Raw genomic sequence first — 23,079 nt, 5'->3', positions numbered from 1 at the left:
AAATGCATAGAAGCATAGTCCTCATCGTCTTCTTGTTCACTTGCTACTTTAAGCCGTCATCAAGACTCCAATAATACAGAGAAATATGATTCACCAGAAAGAGTGACTTGGGTTGTGACATGGTGCACACGCTGTGAAAGCTTTCAGTTTTTCTTTTTTCATCTGCACGGCACTTTGCCTTTACTACCACAAGTGGATTATTGGTTAAAACTATTTACTGTCGTAGTAGTAGTAGTAGTACACAGAAGACTACTTTATTTTGTCAGTAACATCAACTCAATCAACCAAAACGTTGTTGAGGAAACAGTTGCAAAAAGAACAGACCTTAACCCTCCCCATATATTTAAAAACAGATTCAAGTCAGTGGCTTGGCCACTGTAAAAAAAAAAAAAAAAAAAAAAAAAAAAAAAAAGACTCAATACATTTCACCTTGCATGATTACACACATCGGATTGTACATAACTATTTCCATTTTTTATATATATATATTTTTTAAGTCTAGCCCAGTCCAGAATTGTCAACTTTTAATTTGCATTAAAGTGAGGATTTGATCTCTGACTTGGCCTGCTCCAAAAAATAAACACTGGCGATAGTACACAAATCCAGTGTTACAATAATGAGTATGAATGGATCACACAGTTTAGTACAAGTAGATCTGAGAGGTGACAAAATGCCAGTGCTCACTTTGAACACTCTTTTCAGATGTGAGGAATTAGCTAGCACCCTTAAAAGCTCCCTTATTTTCTTGGCACAAAGTGGTTTGCAAAATTCCTCAACACTTAAATGCTTTTAACACCTCTTTATGCCTGTACAGATTAAAATAAAGCTGTTATTGAGTGCTAATTGACACAAGTTAAGTAGAAGGTGTAAATTAACTCTTGGTAAATAATAACATCATTTGAACTATGACAGCAGGCGGGAAAGGGGGGGGGGGGGGGGGGGACGCTGGGTGGGTAGAGCCTGGGTTGACTTTGGCACAAGAGTGCAGTTCAGAGGTGAGCCAACTTGTTTCTCCTGTACACCGATGGAGTAGTTCCAAAGAGTTTGTGACAGAGCTTTGACTGGGAAAAAAAATTAATGTTGCTCACAGGATTTCTTCTTTATCTGAGGATCTCAGTCAACTTCCGCTTGACTTTTAATGTCCAGTTAAACGGGTTAGACCTCACTCACTGGCAGAACAGCATCCTCTAGGTTCAGGGGTGTTTCAGGCATGTGGGGCTCAAAGCTGCTCCGCCGGCGCCACGGTGACTCCTCAGAGCTGGCGACGTTGGTCACGGGAGCGTCGCAGGTCACTTTGCCAGGCGTGTTTCCTGCAGGGACAGGCGTGCTGGCGTGTGGCTGTGACTGGGGCGTGGCAGCAGGCTCATGAAGTGCTCGCTGTCCCATGCCAGACTGTGAGCGTGTGCCGCACGTGACAGCACTCCCCCACTCTGGGTAGCATGGTGGCACTGCAGATATGGGCGAGCGAGGGACGGGGGGACCCGTGGGGGTGCGGTAGAAAGTGGAACGGCTGCCGTGTTCCTGCAGCAGAAAAAGCACGAGGAAAGAAAGAGCAAGAATGAAGGAGACAAGAGGAGTTGTTGTTAGTGAGATGAGTCAAATCCTGACGTGTGTACTTCATGTGAGAAGAGCCAAAGTTAGTTACAGACTTGGAATTAGCGCCCGCATTTGAGGCCTGATGCAGCTTGAAGTTGTAGGTGCTCAAGAATGAAGCATTGCTAGAATATGGAGATGACGGCAGTAGGAGTGGTAGCAGTAGAAGTAGAGGTAGCAGGAAAAGTAGTGTCAGGAGGTTTTAGTTTTGGTAGTCTCAATAGGTTGCAGTAGAAGTTCAAACAGAGTGCAGTGGTTGGTTGTTGCTCATTATTTCACAGCTTTTCAGATTTCAATCTCTGAGAAAAAAAAGATGTATCAGAAGAAAGAAAAAAACTCAGTACAGGTAGGAAAAAAAAGGGTCAGCAGGAGGTGAAATGTAGGTTAGACAAACACTCTGCAATGCTCTGTAATGCACCAAAATGTGCACATGAAAGCACCACCTTTATGGCTGTATATTTTTAAACATAGCCTCTTCACCAAGATGCTTATTCACGGTAACACCATATGACATTGCAGGCCTGTGCAACTTCCTAACTATCACTTACGCGTCATAAAATTTAAGAGTAAAATTGTAGCACAAACATGACAGAAAACCACAGTAAGCATCACAAGTGTATTAAAAGTTCTTGTTTTGTTCTCGTCGTTGAATCCAAATGTCCAAAATCAAGCTCATGTCGAAATTTAGCGGACAGTGGGAGGGGAAAGATTAGACAATCTCACAGTATGAAGGGTTGGGAAAACCCAAACCTTTACTGCAGTGCCAGTTGTCATCCATTGTAGGCATTTAAAGCTAACCTGCTCTAAATTTGACTTTTTTTTTTTGTTAAGAGTCAAGCCCAACCGAAACAGGATATTAAAGCCTGATGTTTTGTGATTTAAAAATTCAATATAGCCGCCGATATTTTCTTTTCATTCAGACACACAAAACAAACACTATTTATTCTTTTATGTGTCATTATTTATGATTACATACCAACATAATAAAACAAGATTATTTTTAAACGGCATCATTGCAACAAGTGTTGATTGACCTGTGTTTGTGTGAATCCGCTTTGCCTACTGGGAAGTTGCAGAGTGCCTTCTGGTGGACAAACTATGTAACAACATGCCACAGTTGAAGGGTGTTTCCTTCTGTCCCTTTATTACTTCCCTTGTTTTCATCAACAGTCACAAATGCCAATACTGATATATCAACAAATAGCTAATATAGGCCAATATATCAGCCCAACCGATAGCTGTTTAAGAAAAAAGCCCCAACATGTCACTATGAAAACTGAGTTTGTGACTCTGGACCTGTGGATTCAGCTTTGGTGAGTTGTTGTTACACATTCACAACATTCAGAGATGTGCTTTCGGAAGTCAAGATGAAAACAAGGATTTTGTTGTATGGGAACATATGAGAAAGATAAAATAAACATACAGGCAGCGAACAGGAGGGAGGAGAAGAGACAAGCAGGATGTCACACATCTAAGACAGGTACACAGCTGCAGCAGACTGCAGAGATAACAGAGCACGGAGGGAAGAGAAACAGAAGGTGTGAAAGATGCAGTAATAAAGACACAGATACAGTTAGGCTTAAACTATTCATAGCTAAGCTGGTCAGACAGTTCATGCAGTCAGAGCATATTTGTGCATGAATACTTCCAACTTTGCACTGAAATGTCATCAGCAACAAAGAAAGCATAAGAAAGCTGTGGATGAAGATGAAGGCTGCAGGGCCTTGTGATGGTCAGTTTAGAGTCATTTTGTACTGTGGCAGAAAAAAACCCTTCATTTTTAGCATTTGAAAGACTTGAAGTATGCTTGATTTGCACTGCCATGCCTGTGACAACAGCCATCACATGCAAGAGAAGCAAGCACACCTCGACTCTTAAAACACCTGACGCACAAATTGCATCCCTTTAGCTGCAAATATTCTAAATGCAAAACCCCTAAACTTTATGCTAAGCTTGATATCAGAGAGCTGCAAAACAAAACAAACAATTAAAAAAAAAGCAAAGGAGATTGAGGGGTGAAGATAAGCAGCGAGAATGAGGATGTGAAGGGAGGAGGAGCAGTTGTTGGGTAATCACAGCCATACGTAGGGTGTGGTTGGTTCAAAGCAACAAAAAAGAAAAAAGAAAAGCGCATCAGATGTGCAGTCGGATCTGATCTGTTCCCCTTCGTCCACAAACAACAGGACCAGCCAATAAGTGAAAAAAAAAAAGTATTAAAAAGCTGAACCCAGAGCTTAAAAAAGGGGGAGGGAGTGGGATTTAGACGAGCTGACATACGTGCTGCTGCACTCCCCGATTCGGGACGTATACCTCTGTATACAAGGGTTCGACAGCCGTCTGGCCTGCCGCATCTGCAACAACACAGTGCAAAGCAGGATTAGAGCAGATGGGCCATCTGCCCACTGGGAAAGGAGAAGAAGAGGTGGAAAGAATGTGAAAGGAAGAAAGGGATCGAGAAAAGAGGCACAGGGAAGGAAAGACAAGCTAGAGAGAAAGACACAGAAGGCAAGAAAGGAAACCACAGAGAAACAGACGCTTGCGGATAATGACTTCAGTCTAACCAAAAGGGCCCAAATGTGGCAGAGGCTGGTTTTCATCTGCAGTGAGGACAATGGAAGTGGTTTATTTCACTGCTCACCTACCGGGTCAAGCTGCTCGGCTCCCTGCACGTAGACTTCTGAAAAGTAACTAATGCTCAACAAGTGGTGACAGCTGGTTATCCATTACCCACTTTAGCTAAATCAGTTCAGGGGCAACCCAATGGGACTGGAATTAAGTGGTAGCCATGAACTTCAGTGTCCACAGTTTGTTTCCAACTGAAGACTTTTTGCATGCCATCAGTCTCTCTATCGCTCTCACTTTGATGCAAATACATTTAAAGAAAATAATTTCAAAAAAGTAGTATTAAAAATAAAAATCAATCCCGTTTGTAGGTGGTAATGAAGAGGCTTGAGGAACATTCAGAACCGTTTTGAGCAAAGTTCAAGCTATAATTTGCCCCCCGATTATAAACATCACAATCCCCTTTACAGGTCCATAGCTCAGGAGTTAGAAATTACAAGTCTATGCCATTCTGTACTATGCAACTACAACACAATATTGTTAAAATACTATTATAGGATGAACCAATGTCATGCGGAAAAAACGGCACAGCCAATTCTCCTATTATGCATTTGTTTACAAAGAAGTAAAAGAAAAAAAAGAAAAAGATTGCCACTGAAATTGCGTGAGGACGTGTAAGAATAAGAAAAAACAAGCGGCACAAGTGAAACAACACACAAATCAACCATATCATCTTGACTACTACAAACCACGTCACTCAGTAAGTCTCCCACTCTACTCATGCAAGTAAAATTCAGGGCTGACGTTACTTTCGATGTTAAACTTTAACCTAATTGCAGTGACTTATGTTCCCTCCCATGGTGGATTTGTGTTGTACCGTAGTAGAAGATACTTACCGTGGCAGCTGACCTCCCAGGGCCCCGCTGGGCCACAATGGCCCCTGACACAGCCTTGATCCAGCTGTGCATCTCCTCTGGACTGTCCGCCTAGTGGAGACAGACATGAAAAGAGGCAGAACGAAATGAAGGAAAGAATGAGAACATAAGGAGTGGAAATCAGGATCAGAAGTGGCGGGAAGGGTAACATGTAGTTGGTAAAGATGCAGACAGACAAGACTGAATACCAGATTCATCAACATTAGTAAGCACTCACGTCTGAGCCATTCTTTTCATCACAGAGAGTCGCATACCTGTATGTAAAACGTCCTTGATGTGGTGACAACTTCAAATAGATTATCTCTCATCATAATGTCACTACAATGAAGCAGAAAAAAAACAGGATCAAATTGATCTCATCTCTATCTTTATCAGAAAAGGTAAGCACAAACCACCGAGACAAAGACATTTTTCTGTACAATGGAAAAATGTTGGGACTTGTTAGATACCTCTGCTTGCACTCCTGGACTTTGTGAACTTCTTTTAGTGGGATCATTCTGAGAGGCTCTTTCTCCTAAAAACAAAGAATTAACTTTTCATAACACAGGACAAATATTATTTATAATGCATTCACATTTAAAATGCTGTATCTAATGGGATAGCTAGAAAAGGTGCAGAGTTTCTGGTTCACAGGGGAAGAAGGAGGTTAACTTTCCAAGAAGTAGCAAACTGCAAACACTAATGGTTGCAACTTTCTTGACACAGCACTTTGATACAGCAGACAGAGAGTCTGTGTCCTTGAGGCCTGTTGATAGCCAAATAGACAGATAAAGTTGTCAAATAAGGGCAGACCTAGACAAGGACAGGGTAAGGGACGTACAGTATTATCCAGAGGACAGTCTGTGTGTGTGTGTGTGCGTGTGAGTGTGTGTGTGCAAGTAAGAAAACCCGGAGGGAAGAAGGCATGATCGGACATGTACAGTGAAGGCATTGAATTCCACAGGCTATGAATAAAGCATGTTGGAACTCGGGGTTGTGTTTGCAGATACTTCGCCCTCGGATTCTGGAGGAAAATCAAATGTGTGTGTACTACAAATCTAAACATTCCATAAAAGCTTCATGTAACTTAATCACAGTTAATTACCAAATCTGACTTAAAGTAACTCATTGAATTCTCTTCGAGAAGAAAATATCGCCGTTTCCAGTTCCTCATCTGGGGAGAAAAAAAAAGAAAAAAAAAAAAAAGATTCAGATTACAGAAGCACATCTTTTTATACTTCTTACACATTTTACTTTACTTTTGGGTCTTTCTAAAAGTATAGAATTGTACACATAGGAGGAGCTGAATTTTCTTAGATTATCATTATATTAATTGTAATGGAGCTTACCTACTTTATTTTTTAATTGGGTCCCTGAGCAGAACTACTGCACAGGGGAACCCATCTGAACACCAACACAAGGACAAATTAAATTAACTAATTTTAAGCAAAAAATAAATAAATAACCAAAAACAGTGTCAGTGGTTGTGTCAGTGCTCACCACAGCTCCTTGCTTGACGCAGTAGCCTGACTTGATGACATTGTGGTCCTGAGCTGGCCTCCCCAGGAAGTAAGGCAGCTGGCTGTGGGAACGCTGCATGGCCTCACGCTCAGCTCTATCTGCGCCATCACCTCCTTCATGCTGGAGGGTGAAGGACATAAAATAATGTCAATTTGAAGTTCATTGTGAAAAGCAAACACCACAAATTGCCACTTTGGATTCTGTGATGACAAGCGATCAGACAATGATCCTAGTTAACTGAATTTTGAGAAAAAGACATTGGTCAAGAAATAAAAATATTCACCAGTCACTTTGTTAGGTACACCTGTTCAACTGTTAACACTCATATCTAATCAGCCAGTAACATGGCAGCATGCATTTAGTCCTGAAGACACGGTCAAATCGAGCATCACATTTAAGTAACTTTGAACGTGGCTTTGACAGGCTGGTCTGAGTGTTTTAGAAAGTGCTTATCTACTGAGATTTTCCCACACAACCACTTCTATAGGGTTTACATAGAATGATCAGAAAAGAGAAAATATCCAGTGAGTGACATTTCTCAGAGGACAATGGCCAGAGTACCTGGAGCTGATAGGAAGGCAACAGTAAATTAAATAACCACTTGTTACAACCAAGGCCTGCTGTGAATACTTAGCTCAACTAACCATAAAGCAGGTGTGCTAAAGCAGCAAAAGTAGTCATGGATTCATCCCATTTTACATCAATGATCCAGGATGCTTCTGGCGGTGTAATGGTGTGGGTGATATTTTATTGCCCCATTTTGGGTTCCAGCATTTTCATATCACAGCCTACCTGAGTATTTTGGCTGACCATGTCCATCCCTTTATCTTTTAATGGTTACTCCTAAGATAACATCTTTTGAATATGCCAACGAGTTCACTGTACTCAAATCAACTCCAAAGTCCCCAAATCACAATCCAACAGAGCACCCTTGGGATGTGGTGGAATGGGAGATTCGTATCACGGATGTGTAGCAGACAAATCTGCATCTTTGATCCTATCACGTCAATGAAAACCTCTGAGGAATGTTTCCAGCACCATGTTAAATCTCTAACACAAAGAATTAAAGCAGTTTTGAAGGTAAAAGGGCATCTAAAGTTGTACTAGCATGGTGTATTTGGTGACCTGACTGGTGAATGCATAATCACTGTTAAAAAAACAACAACCTGTGATTAACATTACGACGACTGTTGCACAGATATTAAGATAATGCAGTAGTTTCAACATCAGAAATTAAGGATCATTTCCTTTATCAATAAATTATGGATTAAAGTAGTTATCAAATGTTATTAATCATTTATTGGTTCAACAATAGTTTTGCACTTTAGAACATAGAGATATCAGTTTCTCCAAGATCAAAGTGAGGTCTTTAAATTGGTCGATTTATCTGACAGGTTAAAACTGTAGAAAAACTGTTCTGTGTTTGAAGCAGAAAATTTCACACGTTTGAGAGCCTGAACGCAGCTCTCTTTGGGCACTTTTGCTAGGTGAAAACTAATGATCTAACAGTTGGAAATAGCTTGACTAAATCATTCTAACAGATACAATATAAAAGCAGCATTTTGGGAATAGTCTAGTTTAAAAACAAATTTACACATTTTCTTTTGAAGGATTTCCCAAAGGTGGGATAAATAAAGTACATGTTATCATATGTATACATGCAAATGTAATCAATACAATATGTGGTTCACTGCATTCACGGGTAAAGTTTACCTGTGTTTGGGTGACTATGGGCACTCCTCCAATTATCTCAGTCTTATAGGAGACTTGTTTTTTGGGCCCTGCAACATCTGGCAAAGCCTTTTGGTTCTCTGAGTTCTGCTGGCCATCAGACAACTTTGGAACCTTAAAAACAAACAAACAAACAAACACATACACACACACAAAAGCTTTAGGTATAAATAGCCTCTTTTTTACAAACTTCAAGCCAAGCTTCATGAAACTTTATGCATGCAAACTCTGACAAGCCTTTTATCCCCATTTCCCCTCCACATGCCCAAAACTTCATTGTCCTTTATCCCAGAACTCTGTACAAAGCAGCATCCTGTTAGTCATGCTCTGACTAACTTCCATCTAGTTCCTTGAAAGAGGAAGAAATAAAAGTTTTTCCAAGTGATAAAACATAAACCAGAAAGAGCAGATTAGAAAAGCTGAATCTGAGATGTGTGTGTGTGTGTCTTTTGTTTATCATCTCACAGTGATCTTGGTGGCTTTATTGAGAGCGTTGACCCAGTCGACAAGGTCCTGCTGATCATTGGCCTGCAGGAAGAACTTCCTCATCCCAGCATTGATGACTTACAGGTGACAAAAAAAAAAAAAAAAAAAAGAGCATTGGGAACAAAAGAAAAAGTGAAAGTACATTCTTCTGTCACAATCAGGCTACAATACACCCTCTGAATTACAAACAAATACACATACAAAGACATATTGAAGAGTGTATTCAGCCCTTTCTTGTATCAGTGTCAGGACACATCCACCGCCACAGATTTCTCTGGAAGTGAAAAACAACTGAGCCAAGGGACTCTCCCACACACACCCAGCAGCATTTTCTCTGCATGGCGATGATGACCCAGCTAGACTCAGCTGTCTCCGTCTGCCACCACCTACCCACGTCTAACCATGACGGGGGGGGGGGGGGGGTACCAACAACCAAATATTCTCACACGGTTTTACAGCCATGAACATGAGAAAACTGCATTTCAATCATGAAGACATTTTTGGGTCAAATGCTGATTAGCTATGGATCAGGATTTAGATGCTGAAAGAAATAAAGTCTCTTTTCTCTCTGGCTTTGCCATAAATCCTTCAGTTCTGCAGCTCAAACCGTCCCTGTGTCTCCTCTATTTCCTTCTGACACCATAGCAATAAATTACATTAAAGCTGGCCTGGTAAATCAGGCGGGGGAGAGCTGTGAAAAGGCAAAAGGCAAACTGTGTCACAATGAAGATCATTCTTCCCCGTTCTGTGTATTTATTCCAGATCTTGGACACCTCAATACACTATTCCACTACTTTCCTGCAAAATAATTCTGTCTATCTGGCCTCAAGCAGATGACCAGGAGGAAATTGTCCAACAGTCTTGAGCTAAAATCTGTCCACTGTTTGTGGGAGTGATAAACTATTCGGCAGTAGTGGAATTGCAGTGGTATCTTTGGCGCTGGAATGAAATCTGGGAGAAGGGGTATCAGATCTGACTCATAGTTACACATAACAAAACAATGCATGCTGCTGGGAAATGCAGACAAAAGCCAAAGTTCACACAGTTGCTCTTAATCTTTCTCCATCGCATATGAGCTGCAAACAAAAGTCTGTTTGAGTTTTTTTAAACTATAAATTAAATGTCAACATTGCTTCACCCTATATCATGCCTTGGCTTGCTGGACACAGGAAAAGGGGAGGAGCACGATTCATGGATATCAGACAAAATTTAAAAATAGCTTCTCACGTCTGCGAATCAGGTTCTGATTAGGATGTCGGCATCCTGTCATAACTTCAACAAGGCAACTGCTGTGTACACAGCCAGATATACACATGCAGTGTGAACATATTGTCACACACTAGTATTTCCTGCTATTGAACTGGACAGATGAAGACTTAGGCTGGTAAACAAACACTGCGATGAAGATTTACTCTTAAAAAATAAATACATCTGACAGTAGTTAATAGTTTTTATTAAATATTTTTTCCCATCTTGGCCACATGAGGTAAGAAGACAAGTACAAATAGGGCTTTATGTATTTCTTTGTTGAAGGACATTGCAAAGAGGACATCAAACAATATTAAAAAGCTATCAACACCCCATAAATTATACCCAGTCCAGGTAAAATACAAAGATTATATAATTCACTCATACAAAATGAGTGTCTTTATTACCCTTTTATTTTAACATATAAACTTAATTACCGTATACCATTACCAGAAGTGTTCATATTACACAAAGTTTCAATTAATAAGATCAACGTATGGAGAAGTAAAAGCTCAGGCTACAGACTGCTCTATACGCTCATTTTCAGTTTCTTTTGTGAAGTTATTCCAAACAGGGTCATCTCAGTCACTAAACTGAGCACTGAAGCCCCACACATTCACTGTTAAAACCTTCTGCCTGCATGAGGCAGCCAATCAGCTTGCTTAAAGGAAGGATGGCTTTAAAGCAAAAGGATAGAAATGGAATAACTCTGGAGTTGTACGGAGGCCCAGAATTAGACAAATAAAGAATATTTTGTACTATAAATCATGCAAAACAACTCTAGTCTTCTTCTTTCCGCTGCTGCATATTCACAAGGGGTCGTCACAGCGGATGGATCCACATTTTTGATTTGGCACAGATGTTTACGCTGGATGCCCTTCCTAACACAACCCTCCCAGGGATTTCTAGACAAACGTGTTACCCACTACACTAGATGCTAAAGCTACTCTTGTCAAGTCAAAAAATAAAACTATGGAGTTGGAAAAGAGCACAGTAGGTCCATTTTAAAGATAGTAAGTAAGAAAGTTCTTGCATAAGAGTCAGTTTTCTAATCACAGGGACCCACAAGCACAGAGTAATGCGACTCATTTCTAAAGACTGCAGAATCAATGTGCATCAAGATTAGCTAACAACGCACCAGAAGAAGACACCAGCAACTTATGCCTTTATAAAATGTTTTACTTATTGTAGTCAGCAATAGGTAATGCCCCGGGATATCCTTATTAACTAGTAGGTGAGAAGAATGAGGCAAAACCTTAGCAATACACAAAAGACTGTTTTAAAATAGGACAGATAATAAATTCTACTTATAGAATAGTTCAACGTGGTCAAAAAAAAACCCCAGGCCATTAACTGCTGGAGCATCGTGCATTTTTCTACATTAACAAACCACGCAACGCTGAACAATGCTGCTTGATCAGTGGTGGAAAAAACCTGAGAAAAGCTGTGCTTGACCATGTTGAGAGAGCAGACAAGGACAAAAAAATAGTCCTCCCTTAGGTTATATTAAGGGTATCCAGCTTAGTCAACATGTGGTTAAACTCACCATCATTGCTCATGTTTTCAAAGCAGTTCAGACATTTGTCAAGTTGTATTTTTATAAAGACGCAAGATGTTTTCCTGTTTAGTATGAATAATACTATGAATCATATTATCCAAGGCTCATTAGTGACATCATTGGAAAATGTGTTCAAAATAATATTTGAAATGCAAGATGTTAAAAACAAGAGTGAAGTCTTCTGTGCTTTTATTATGCTAATATCCTGACTGGAAGAACAGATTTGATGACGTGCATTTTCTTACCGAAGCAGAATTCTGCTTTAGGCCTCAGCTTGGTGGCATCGCTGACCTAAATAAGAACAAATCCCACAGACGTTAGTGTTCAAGCTCAACTAAAAAAATGTGAAGTCTTCCAGTTGTATATAACCTTGTAGCTCCTTTGATGATCTAGCTTACCTTAGAGATGTATGTGAGCTTGAGGGAACCAACACAGACCGTACCAACAGGCAAGTTCTGTGAGAAAAGGTGGAAAAGAAAAATACTTGCAATAAAAAGGAAGCTCAAGCTAATGATGCAATTACGCAATACAATACACAATACAAGTGCCAGTAAGGCAGGCCTTTAGCCGTAGAAGATCAAATGTGATCTGGTCTGGGGGTGAGGTTCTGCAAAGCCAGTCGATATTATAGAGTAAGTACAGCATGTGTTGGCTGCACTCCATCCAGTTAATGTCAGTGCCTTCCTGTGTTTCTGAAACTGGGAGATCCAGATTTAACGTCATTAAAATTTAACTTTTTTCAATCTATTAAAAGAAAGAGACTTATTCAATTATTTACAATTTTTTTCCTGCTCTACATCATTTATGAATACTTGATGTAACAGGGCACTTAACAAATACAGCAAATCTAAATCAGATTATGTGCCAACAGAGGACATATTACACTATATAAAAAGTGACACTATGGGGCACAGAGTAGACACTGATGGCCAACCACTACGGTCAGTGCAAATATTACTGTAGTCTCTTTGGGCCCCTCTCAACAACATGAGTACATTCTATTCCCTATTTAAATGGATGAATACCTGCAGCCTGCACGACTGCTGCAAAACACACCAACCTCAAAACATGCTGATACTGATGCTGCACATGCGTGCTGGTTAACATCAGTTAGGCTTACGCTGGGCATGTGTGAGCCACACAGCTTCTGCTGCAGGTAAGAAAAGCACCAAACACACCTCCAGCTACAAGTTACTCCCCTGTGTTGCAGTCCACAGACAGCCCTTTCTGACATGATTTACAGGAGTGTCTGCCAATAGTTACAACACAGACACCGCATTAGATCTGAGATCCTCCTTTGTCTGTAAAATGTGCTTTCCAAGCATGTTAGAATATAATTTTTAAAAAACATAATTTATAGAGGAGGCTCTGCTATCAGTGGCTCACAGTCAAGATACACCTGCATGAAAGCCAATCATCTATATGATAACTAAAATTTGCAGCATGTAGTTTCCCAGTTTGCCTGTACGGTTGCCCTGAGGCCACCCTCCAGTAAAGCTAAGAGCTAAGCTAACACATCTCTGTGTCTTTACCTGTGGGTTGTCCATGTACCACACCAAGCTTCCCTGTTGTGTGTCCAGTATGAAGTAACGGCGCAGGAACTTGCCGCTGTTCTCATTCTCTTCGATGTCCAGAAAGCCACAGATGCGGTTCTGTCGGTCCACGTAAGGCATCGCGCCACCGGGACATTCCCTAGCCCGCTTAGGCCGGGAAGGGAGAGAGAGGAGCGGGAGAAGAGAAGGGAAAAGCGGGACGGAGGAATTCCTTAAGGACACATTGAAAAGAGAGGAAAGAAAAATGAGTGAAGAGGGTGCGTGGTGAATGGGGAATTTTAAGTTTTCTTTGTGCAGTCTTGCTCTCCCTTTCTTTTGCTGTCTTCATCTACTGCATCTATGGTGTCTCTGCCACCTGGATCTCACTAGGCTACAACCAGTGAGGGGATCATGTGACACAAACCACAACCCCGCCTTTATCCTTTTATATCAGCCTCACCCGCTCTCTCTTCCTCTTTTTTCCCCCCTGTAAAACATACTCGACACTGTCACTCTCTCTTCCACCCAGCCTAGCTTGCCCCCTACCCCTTATCCCTCTTCCCTTGGTGTCTCTCTTTTCTCACTTTCTCAGTCATCTCCTCCCAAATTCTCTCTCATCCGATTTGGCAAGCCTCTGGCCAACCCCTTCTATCCCCTCCCTTCAACCCGCCTCCCTGCCTCCGCAGCTAAGCACCGCTTGAGTATTGCCAAAAAATACCAGTGAGCTCAGTCATGTTCGACACAAAGGAGAGACGAGAGGGGAGAGAAAAAAAAAAAAAAAAAAAAAAAAAACAACACCTAAAGGACCCACACAGGAGAGAGTGTGCAATATTTAACCTGCTGAGTGCTGCCACATCCCTGCTGCTCTCCTTTAATGAACTGAAAAGTAAATGTTTAGACCAACACGTCTGAATGTGCGCATCTCAATGTCAGCACTCGCGTGGGTGGGTGCAGTGTTACTGTGGGGATATAGTCACATTAGCCTGTTTAAGCTGCTGTCTTTCTGAACCAATCCTACAATATGTGAGATGAGTCTGTGGAAGGCCGAGATAAAGCGCTCTTTTTCCAGAACATTATGAGCACTGTGTGGGTGGATGAGGGCAAGGAGGGGACAAAAGGCCCGCTTGTTGTGCAGGGAGTCTAGGCTGTTAGCATCTCAGTTAGTTTCTGGATCTACCCGTAAAATATGCATCTACCCATAAAAGTCAGCTTCTGAGTCATCCTATTTCACACACAGGCTACAGAAAGGAGCAGCAGTGTCAGAGACGACCATCTTAACGCTACGTACACACCGAAGGTCAAGTGAGAGACGTTTCTGTGGAGACTGGCGACACTGTAAATAAAGTACTTTGCAAAAGTTCAGCTGAAAGCATGCTCATCCATTTTCGTGATGCAGAGAAGAATTTGACAAAAGATGAAATTAAATACACTTAAAGATAGGGAAGAGAAAAGGAGGATTATATCAAAAGTCTTAATGCAAACTAGATATAATAATAATAATAATAATAATAATAATAATAATAATAAAAATTAAATATGGATAACAGCTTTGTTAGCCAAGATATGTACTAAGTAGGGAATAAGGGAAATTTTTAAAAATGTATGTTTTTTTTCCTCCATACTATAACAATATAACATTAAAAAAATGATCACTCCCCTAGACTTTGTTTGACCCAAAGTGCCTTTCAATGGGGGGTTTTAACATATTTAAATACATCATGTGGATTTATTTTGTCATCACAGCATCAGGTAGAAAAATGCTTTTCATTATTCTTAGTTCCTAGCTTCTGCTGAACAGGGTTGTTTTTTTTGTTTTTTTACACTAGTAATTAGGGCTGCACGATTTTGCATAAAATGAGAATCACGATTTTTTGGCTTAGAATTGAGATCACGATTCTCTCACGATTTTCTTTTCCAGTATAAATATTTATTGCACTTATTAACTGCACATCAACTTCGTAACAGTTGAGACTGAACATAAAAACAATAAATAAACATAAAAACAACAAATGTCTCACGTTTTGTTGTTGCTGCAAAATGTTGTACTGCTTGAAATTCCGTCTCCACCGTTGCTCGACACTGCGTGTATAGAGCAGGTAGTGCCACAATAGAAAAAATAGTTGCGGGACAGCACAGTGTAGCATTTGTCTAGGGTGTTGATCATTTTCCTAAGTCCCTCGTTTTGCACAGTGTTGATGGGAGCCATATCTTTGGTCAGGTGATAAGTAATAGCCTCCGTAATTTCTTTGTGCCTGCGGGAGTTCGACGTGTATAGGGAAGCGCTGTATAAGGTTCCCGTTATTGATGTTTGGGTGGTTGACCGGGACCGATTTTCTCCTGTCACTTCTCGTCATCCCTGACGTGCTCTCCGTTGTTTTTTCCTGCTAATTTTAGCATCACACGGCACAGCTTCTGTATCAGTGGTATAAGGCTCCGCCCTTGTCATTTGTTGAGCAGGAAGAGTGAGCGCTTGTTTTCATGCAGATTACGTCCCGGACCAAAATGCGGTACAATCGTCGTCTTTTTTTTTTTTTTTTTTTTTTTTTTTTAAATCGTTGTCATTTGGAAATGAGATCGCACATAAGTATGAATCGAGATCGCGATTTTCTAACGATTAATCGTGCAGCCCTACTAGTAATACTTTTTTTTAAAACCCATTTTTGGCATCTTCCTTTAGCTCCTACTTGAACATAGATATCCTCTGCAAAAAGATGTAAGAAAACACTGACTGATGAACCCATGGCAAGTACCATTAAAAACATGTAATCAGCAGCCAAAAGATTATAGATATAAAAACAAAAAGTGCAGTAAAGTCCAAAATAATTTATCAGCCACATATGACCAACAAAAAGCAAACCAATTTTGACTCGTCTAACAAAAGCTTTGCTAGCACTTCATTTCCTCACAATTACTTAGGGAACCCAAACAGCCGAAGTGAATCTGCATCAGTATGGCTGATGCTGGTATAGATGTGGGAACATGAAACATACAAAGAAAATACAGACTGGGTATGCAGCTTAAGCTCACAGCATTGTTTTGTTTAGTTTTTGGAAGAATCAGGTAGATATTTGAGAGAATCTAATTTCCATGCTTTCTCAAATATCATCACAGGATTAACTTTCAATCAATCAGGTGAGTCCAAGGTTAATACATTTATTTAACCCCTAATGAAATGTAAAAACTCACAAGGGACTAGATAAATAATTGTTTATGTTTTATATTATAAATAACTCTGTGAAATACAGCATTTCCTTCCGTTCTAAAAATTGCTGTAGGAACTCCTTTATACAAGGCAGGTGACAGACAGGAAGAAAACAATTCGACCTGTGCGCTTGCTTCTGTTTGCAAAGTTGCTGAAAAGTTTGCAAATGACCAGTTGGTAGAACACCTGAAAAGCACAGCCTACTCTACCCTATTTGAATTCTAACAACCATAGTTGTTAGGGCAAATTTAGAAAAAGGTGGGGTAGTGAGATGATTGCTTCTAGATCTACATAAAATCTATGACACAGATAATATTATTTTAATTCCAACACACACAAGAACTTGTAACACGGGGGTCGTGCAAGGATCAATATTAGGGCACTGTTATTCAGCTTGGGCATCAATGATGTTCCATCTGTGTGTGATGATGTAAATGGTAAATGGACTGGTTCTTCTATGGTGCTCATTTACTCTACTTGAGCACTCGAAGTGCTTTATACAACATGTCTCATTCACACACATTTATAACAGTACTTTTTTTCGACAGTGCACGTGTATTCACAGCATAGTTTTTTTAATTTTTTAATACATCTGCAAGAATCTCAAGCAAACCCTTTTCACTTTGTAATTATAGGTAATGTGTGTAGAATTTTAAAGTGAAAAATGAATTTAGTCCATTTTGCAATAACATTGCAATATGACAAAATGTGGAACAAGTGAAGTGCAGAGAATACTTTCCAGACACACATGTCCAAGTGCTTTCTGACATTCACACTCCGGTGAACACATGAGGAGGAACTTAGGGTTTTATATCTTGCCCAAGGATACGTTGGCCAACCACCTATCTTCCAATTAGCAGGTGACCTGATCTATGTCCTGAGCCATTGCCATCCCATAAAAAAGGCCTGAGCAAGACTGCAGAGCTTGTAGTCAAGCCTTTAAATATAATGCAAAAACATTTCATATTGGTTTAAATCATGCCTTACACTCAGTATTGAGAAATCTACATTTCATTTACAGTTCGCATTTCACTAAGAAGTGTAAATAAACAGCAATATTGTTGATTAAATAAACAGTGTAGAGGAAGCATATATCTAGGTGTCACTTGAGTTCACATCAAGAAGGTGAGTAATACCAAGGCCTATTAAAACTTACTCACTGAAAGCAGGAGGGACCTGAATGCACCCACTCTTCCTGTTATCTATTGGTTTATCTCTTGTTGGATCAGGTGAGACAACCTTGAAACCAATGAGATCATATCCTCAGTAAACACAGCAAATATCCAGTTCTCATGATCAATTAACAACTTTGAACTTTATGGTAGTTTACAAAATTGCACTTTCATCGATAAAAAGATTTGTACAACTTTGCTCAGGACAGAGAAGCGGCGCCTCAAGGTCAACTGTTTAAGTGTTTATAGTTCTTTTTTATAAAAAAAAAAAGTTTTTCACTACCACTGTTTTTAAAGTCAACATACATACTCTTAACATCAAACATTGAAGCAACAGTGGACATTTTATCAGTTCAACTAATCACATCGTATATGAAATAAAAACTGTATTTTGGTGTATAGCAGTAAGCATGACCCCCCCAAAAAAGACTGTTTTGTAAAATGGCTGATTAAAAACATGTATATGTCACAGGTCACCTGTCAATCTAGTGGGTCAACATTTAAAAACAAAACAAACAAACAACAAAAAAAAAACAAACGCACACACAATAACAACACAGACTAAATTCCAATGCTGTTAACCCAAGTTCTCATGGGGTCTGTAGACAAGTAATAGAGGTGGTGTAGCAAAGGTAGCACTATCAGACAGGGCTCGGACTGAAGATAGCTACATCCCTAACATCTCCTGCAGAGGAAAAATGTGCATGATTATTTATTAAAATGAGCCTTCTCCTTAAATACAGATGAAATTATTTACACCAACACATTTATGGGACTGAATCTGAACTATGTGGGCCCCCAGAAGAAATTTGTTAATGTAGACAATAATTTTTCTTTTTTTTTACTTCAGTTTCATTTAAAGTTTGTGTTTGACTTCTTTTCATTAATAGTTATCACATCTTGAATTTGATTGACAATGTTTCTTAAAGGAGAATGCAGAGAGCTAGATCTAGGTCTGAGACTGCGGTTTGGGGAAGGCCTCGGTGAGGACTGGTGGCAGCTCCCGAGCCAAGTGTTTCCCAAAGAAGGCATTCCCCAGAAGCAGTGATGACTGACCGTTACAAAGATCTTGATGAATCTGTGATGAAGAGCTGGATTTAATATGGTCAAATATATTGCACTCCTTTCTACTTTCAGCTGCTCCCTTGTCAAAGGGGCTCATCACAGTGAGTATGTCTGCATATGGGGGGATATATAATCCCCCGCTGGGGATTATACAGGACATATATAGAACATAACAACACATCAGTAATTCAACTGTCAAAATAACAAATATAAGTTCATATTAACTCACCGGAGGTGGCTGTAAGCTACTATATGTTACAGTGCAAGCTACCTCTTGTGCTTAGGTAAGAGCAAATACAGAATGGACAGAGTGCAGTTTTTGCACAGTAGGTATTTTTGTGTCCAGGGTCAATGGTCATAATATCCTTACGATAATTCAGCTCCCTCGCAAGTAAATCTTTGAAAATTTTCCTTACAGGACACGCATAATTGTGCCAAGGAAAGCAATCCACACATGGCAAGCAGTGATCAGTAACCCAGCCTCTATTTGAGTAGCATATCTGGGTTTCTCTAGTAAGGATTCAAAACAGATCACTACCAGGATACTTAGAAACGCAAAAATTCTGTATGGGATCACACAGCACGGTTTTCACTGTAAATTAAATTTAGGAAAGATACAAGGAAACATTACAATAAATTGTTGAAAGTGCTAACCAGACTACAGTGAAGATTTACAAGTTTAAAGGTCAACCTCTTAAGATAAGATGGTGATAACAGCCCACTTCTTTCTAGGTCAAACATTTCCCAGGTAGACTGACTCTTTACTGGAAGGCCTCACTAACACAAACACTGTCACAAGATACCCAAGTCATAAGTCAACATTTAGGACTGGACAGTCAGTATTTTGTTTTCATGGTCCTAAACTGCTGCTGTAACATCTAAAGTACCACAGCAACTGGAAATAGTAACTGCAGAGTAAAGGTTTATGCTGCTTGTGTCAGGATGTGGATTGAAAAAACGCAACAAATGAAATAAATAAAAGGGAGAGAAAACAATGGTAAGGGATTAAAGGTAATTAACTAAAGGGGCAGGGGACTTCACTTGCTCTTTGTGGGTCAGGCCATTCTAGTTCAAATAAAACAAATAATTTCTCACCAGAAACCTTTAAATAGAGCCCGGTTTCAGCCTTAACAGTTACTTGGTCACCCAGGTTTCTCGCACCACAGCAATGCCTAGTCTAGATTTTTCTATTTCCAAAGTAAGGCAAAACGAAGATGCTCAGTGGGTTTAGTCTACTAGCTGAGTCCTGCGCGTCTAAACCAAAGGATTTAGGAAACAAGAGTCCATAATCCCAGCGTAAATATAACATCACAACCAAAAACTGTTAGCTAACGTTGGGTATTCCAGCTTACCACAACACGCTGAAAACGGCTGTGTTAGCAGCATCAGCAGCTGTGGCTGTGGCTCCCTGGCCTCAACTTAACTGAGAACGATATGGTTCATGTTAGCTTGTACTTAGCGTGCCGCAAACTTGTAAAACGATTCGCAAGACACGGATAATTACAATATATCTCCCCTAATACTGCTTTTTCTTTACTGCTCGACCGTTTATAACTAGCTGGGAGAAAGAAGTTTTGTCACAAACGTTAACCTAACCCCAAGCTAACACTGGCGGCTCCTGCTAGCCCGCTTCGTTAAATATTAAACGGACAACTTCAAGTGTATGAAACAACAACGTTATTAGCTTAATTCATTTAGTTTAACGACCCATGTCAGCTTACCCAAGTCGTCCCTCCTGTAAGTGGTGCGCTGAACCGCCGTGGATCTCGGTTGCTGTTGGGTCTGTGCTCTATACCTCAGCCCATCTCCTCCGATTCAGGACAGGGATCCAACACTGCTACTGCTGAGCGACGACCGCAGATCGTCTATTATGAAGATGATCACTCTGACGCTTAACAAAAACATCGATAGAGCTATGTCGTTTAGATTTGTATTTGTGGTTTTTTTTACTATAATTTTTATATGAATCCATGTGTAATAGGAGTATAATACAGTACAATTCGTCATATATTATTATTTCGATTAAATAATAAATAAAAACTAACACTAAATACTTAGTTTGCATCAGACGTTTGAGCAAGTATTTTTTCAATAACATGTAAATATATGTGTATGTTTATAGGTTTGATTTAATTGCAATCTGCTCAGTATAAATGTCAGGGTGACCAGATGTCCCTCTTTATGTGGGACTGGACAGTATTTTTAAGCCTTGTCCACTCGTCAGAAATCTTGGCACAATGTCCCATATTTTGACCGCTTTGCGGGACTAGCGTTGGCACTTACCCCAGTCAGGGAAGGCTTTTTATTACAGCCTCAGCCTGTCTAATGCTATGCACAACAGGGAAAGTGACAAGGTACCAAAAAAGTCAAGTTTGACAGATTTTAGTAAAAATGATGAAAAATATGATAAATAATATGAAGAGGCAGTACTGAAACCCAGAGACTGTAAGCTGGCAGTACAGCAGCTGAAATAACAGTGTAAATGGGAACATAAAAAGATTATCACATGTAACCACAATAAAAAAAAAAACATCTTTCTTTTCAATTATTGTTGGAGGAGCTGGGAGAGTTAGATTCAAATATAATATATCTGACTATAGCATTGTGCTAGCATTGTGTACCACTTTCTGCCACACAAACACTGTCAAACCAGTCATATTTAAAGATTATCAAAATATTTGGTGCTTGAAAAATGAGTGCAGAGTAAGAGATCTCTACATAATAATGTGAAAATGAAGCACTGGGTGTAAACCTGGACGGAAATCAGCAGAGTAGTGATTTAGCGACATCTTACGTTTAAAGCCTGCATCGACCGAGTCCTGCGATTATCCCGTGGTGATAAATAGAAATTTGTTATTGCGTAAGATGTGTAACAAATGTGTAGAGGAAGCATATATACTATGTGTAACAAAGAAACCTTTTTTTTTATGCAAAAGCGCCTCATATTTTCTGTTTTTAGTTTATCTTTAATAAATATAACTGTCTGCTGCTATCTGTCCATACGGTTCACTCATGCAGGAGAAAATGCATGCAACTCGCAGGTCCTGCATCCAGATGCAGTTTCGGTAAATGTCTTATGTATGATTGTAATGGAGTTTCTGTGCACTAAAGATATTTATTTTCCATGCATGCCGCCTTAAGTTACAGCTAAGAGCTGTGTGACGCAAATGCATGCAATAATGTGCATTGCTTAAACTCCGTCTTGCAAAAGTCATGCAAAATGGAAACAGCTTCAGCAGTGAGTGGGATAATGGGTAGGCAGCTGCCACTGCCTTTCACAATTGCTCTTAGTCATAACAGCAAGCCAACCTGTTTGCAGCGACAGATGATGGGCGTGAACAAACACAGGAACACGTACTGTCTGCGGGCTAAGAAAACTTTGAAGAGGAGGAGCAGGCGGTGTGCTGATGTTCAGCAGGTTCCTGTGAGGTTTCTCGCTTTCTCTTCACTGTGAACTTGTTACTCCCCTCGCCTGGCGGGTTGACAGACGAGGCGACAATGGCCGACGAAGAGGAGGGGGATACCTACCGGGAGATGAAGCTTTTTCCACAGCTGTGGCCCCGCCACAGGTGCCGCTCTCAGAGTGATACCTCCGGATTTCGAGCTAGAGTTTTGTTCAAGCTCCGGGGAGCCCGCTCAGGTAGGAGAGACCTCTCACGAGTGGGCCAAGAAAAAAAAAAGAATAAGGAAGTTTGAGACAAAGGTGCTTAATAAGCACAAAACAGGCTTCAGCTAGCTTTCTTTAATCAACAGTTAAGGTTATGCAAGTTATAGCAGTTACGTCTTGCTAGACAACATCTCCAAATTGCTTCCTCTGATTTCCTGTTCTCCAACCCAAAATAGTCGTCGTATCTCTTCCTCTCACATTTTGGGCTGAATTAAAAAAAAAAAAAAAAGCAAATAAAGAAGCCAGTTTTTGTTTGTTTGTTTTGTTTTATACTTAATTCTGCTTTCTTGTTCATACAATTCATACAGTTCATACATAGAACACAATAATTACCGTAGTAATTCAACACTTGTAATTCATAACCATATAGTGGATACACCTATTTTTTTTTTCTCAAAGTTACACAATAAATTGCATGGAGATCGTCTTTGTCACGTCAGGGTGTGACACATAATTAAATTCACCAGTAACTGAAGTTAGCAAGTGTGCAGTTTCAGTATAATAACAATATCGGTTATTTCTTTGGGTATTAGATATCGAAAGGTCTCAGAGGTAAAATGTAAAACCAATACTCGGGGACAGGGTGTTAAAATGATGCAGTGTGAGACTTCTTTCACTGTGTTAACCATGTGTCCGCGGTGACTTTCTTAAATGTCACTGTCAGGGTTTTGCTGCCTGAAGCCCGTGGCTTGCAGGCCTATATACTGCTTTAGTGGTTTGAACCACTTCCTATCAGTCATCTACACTGTTTTAACTCGGGCCGTGCTGTTTGACCAATTCACACGCCTCCCTCTGCTCTGACACAGTTTGCAGACATAACATTTATTA

At 40.1% G+C, this 23,079-nt stretch overlaps 1 protein-coding gene across 5 annotated transcripts; it reads right to left on the bottom strand.

Moving 5' to 3' along the window:
- Positions 1-939: 939 nt before the first annotated feature.
- Positions 940-20,403, bottom strand: LOC146619790 (pleckstrin homology domain-containing family A member 1-like). 5 transcript variants are annotated; one of them, XM_085369101.1, is made up of 13 exons: positions 13,146-13,345; positions 12,012-12,068; positions 11,859-11,904; positions 8,787-8,884; positions 8,304-8,435; positions 6,570-6,710; positions 6,175-6,243; positions 5,540-5,604; positions 5,345-5,408; positions 5,052-5,141; positions 3,871-3,944; positions 3,017-3,091; positions 1,220-1,521 (listed from the first exon to the last, which is right to left on the bottom strand). In XM_085369101.1, the coding sequence occupies exons 1-13, from the start codon at positions 13,284-13,286 to the stop codon at positions 1,290-1,292; spliced, it is 1,284 nt and encodes a 427-aa protein (XP_085225227.1). In that variant the 5' UTR covers positions 13,287-13,345; the 3' UTR covers positions 1,220-1,289. The 5 variants fall into 5 exon arrangements, with proteins under 5 accessions (XP_085225223.1, XP_085225225.1, XP_085225226.1 ...); XM_085369097.1 differs by lacking the exons at positions 3,017-3,091; positions 3,871-3,944 and adding an exon at positions 20,306-20,403 and having other exon boundaries at positions 940-1,521; positions 13,146-13,313; XM_085369099.1 differs by lacking the exons at positions 3,017-3,091; positions 3,871-3,944 and adding an exon at positions 20,306-20,373 and having other exon boundaries at positions 940-1,521; positions 13,146-13,377.
- Positions 20,404-23,079: the final 2,676 nt, after the last annotated feature.

This window comes from Diplotaxodon limnothrissa, linkage group LG13 (assembly GCF_057381915.1).
Source record: "Diplotaxodon limnothrissa isolate DT_005_m linkage group LG13, D_limnothrissa_male_GT1.1, whole genome shotgun sequence".
In the NCBI taxonomy this organism is placed as follows: Eukaryota; Metazoa; Chordata; class Actinopteri; order Cichliformes; family Cichlidae; genus Diplotaxodon; species Diplotaxodon limnothrissa.
This window is presented reverse-complemented; position numbering and strand designations above follow the sequence as displayed.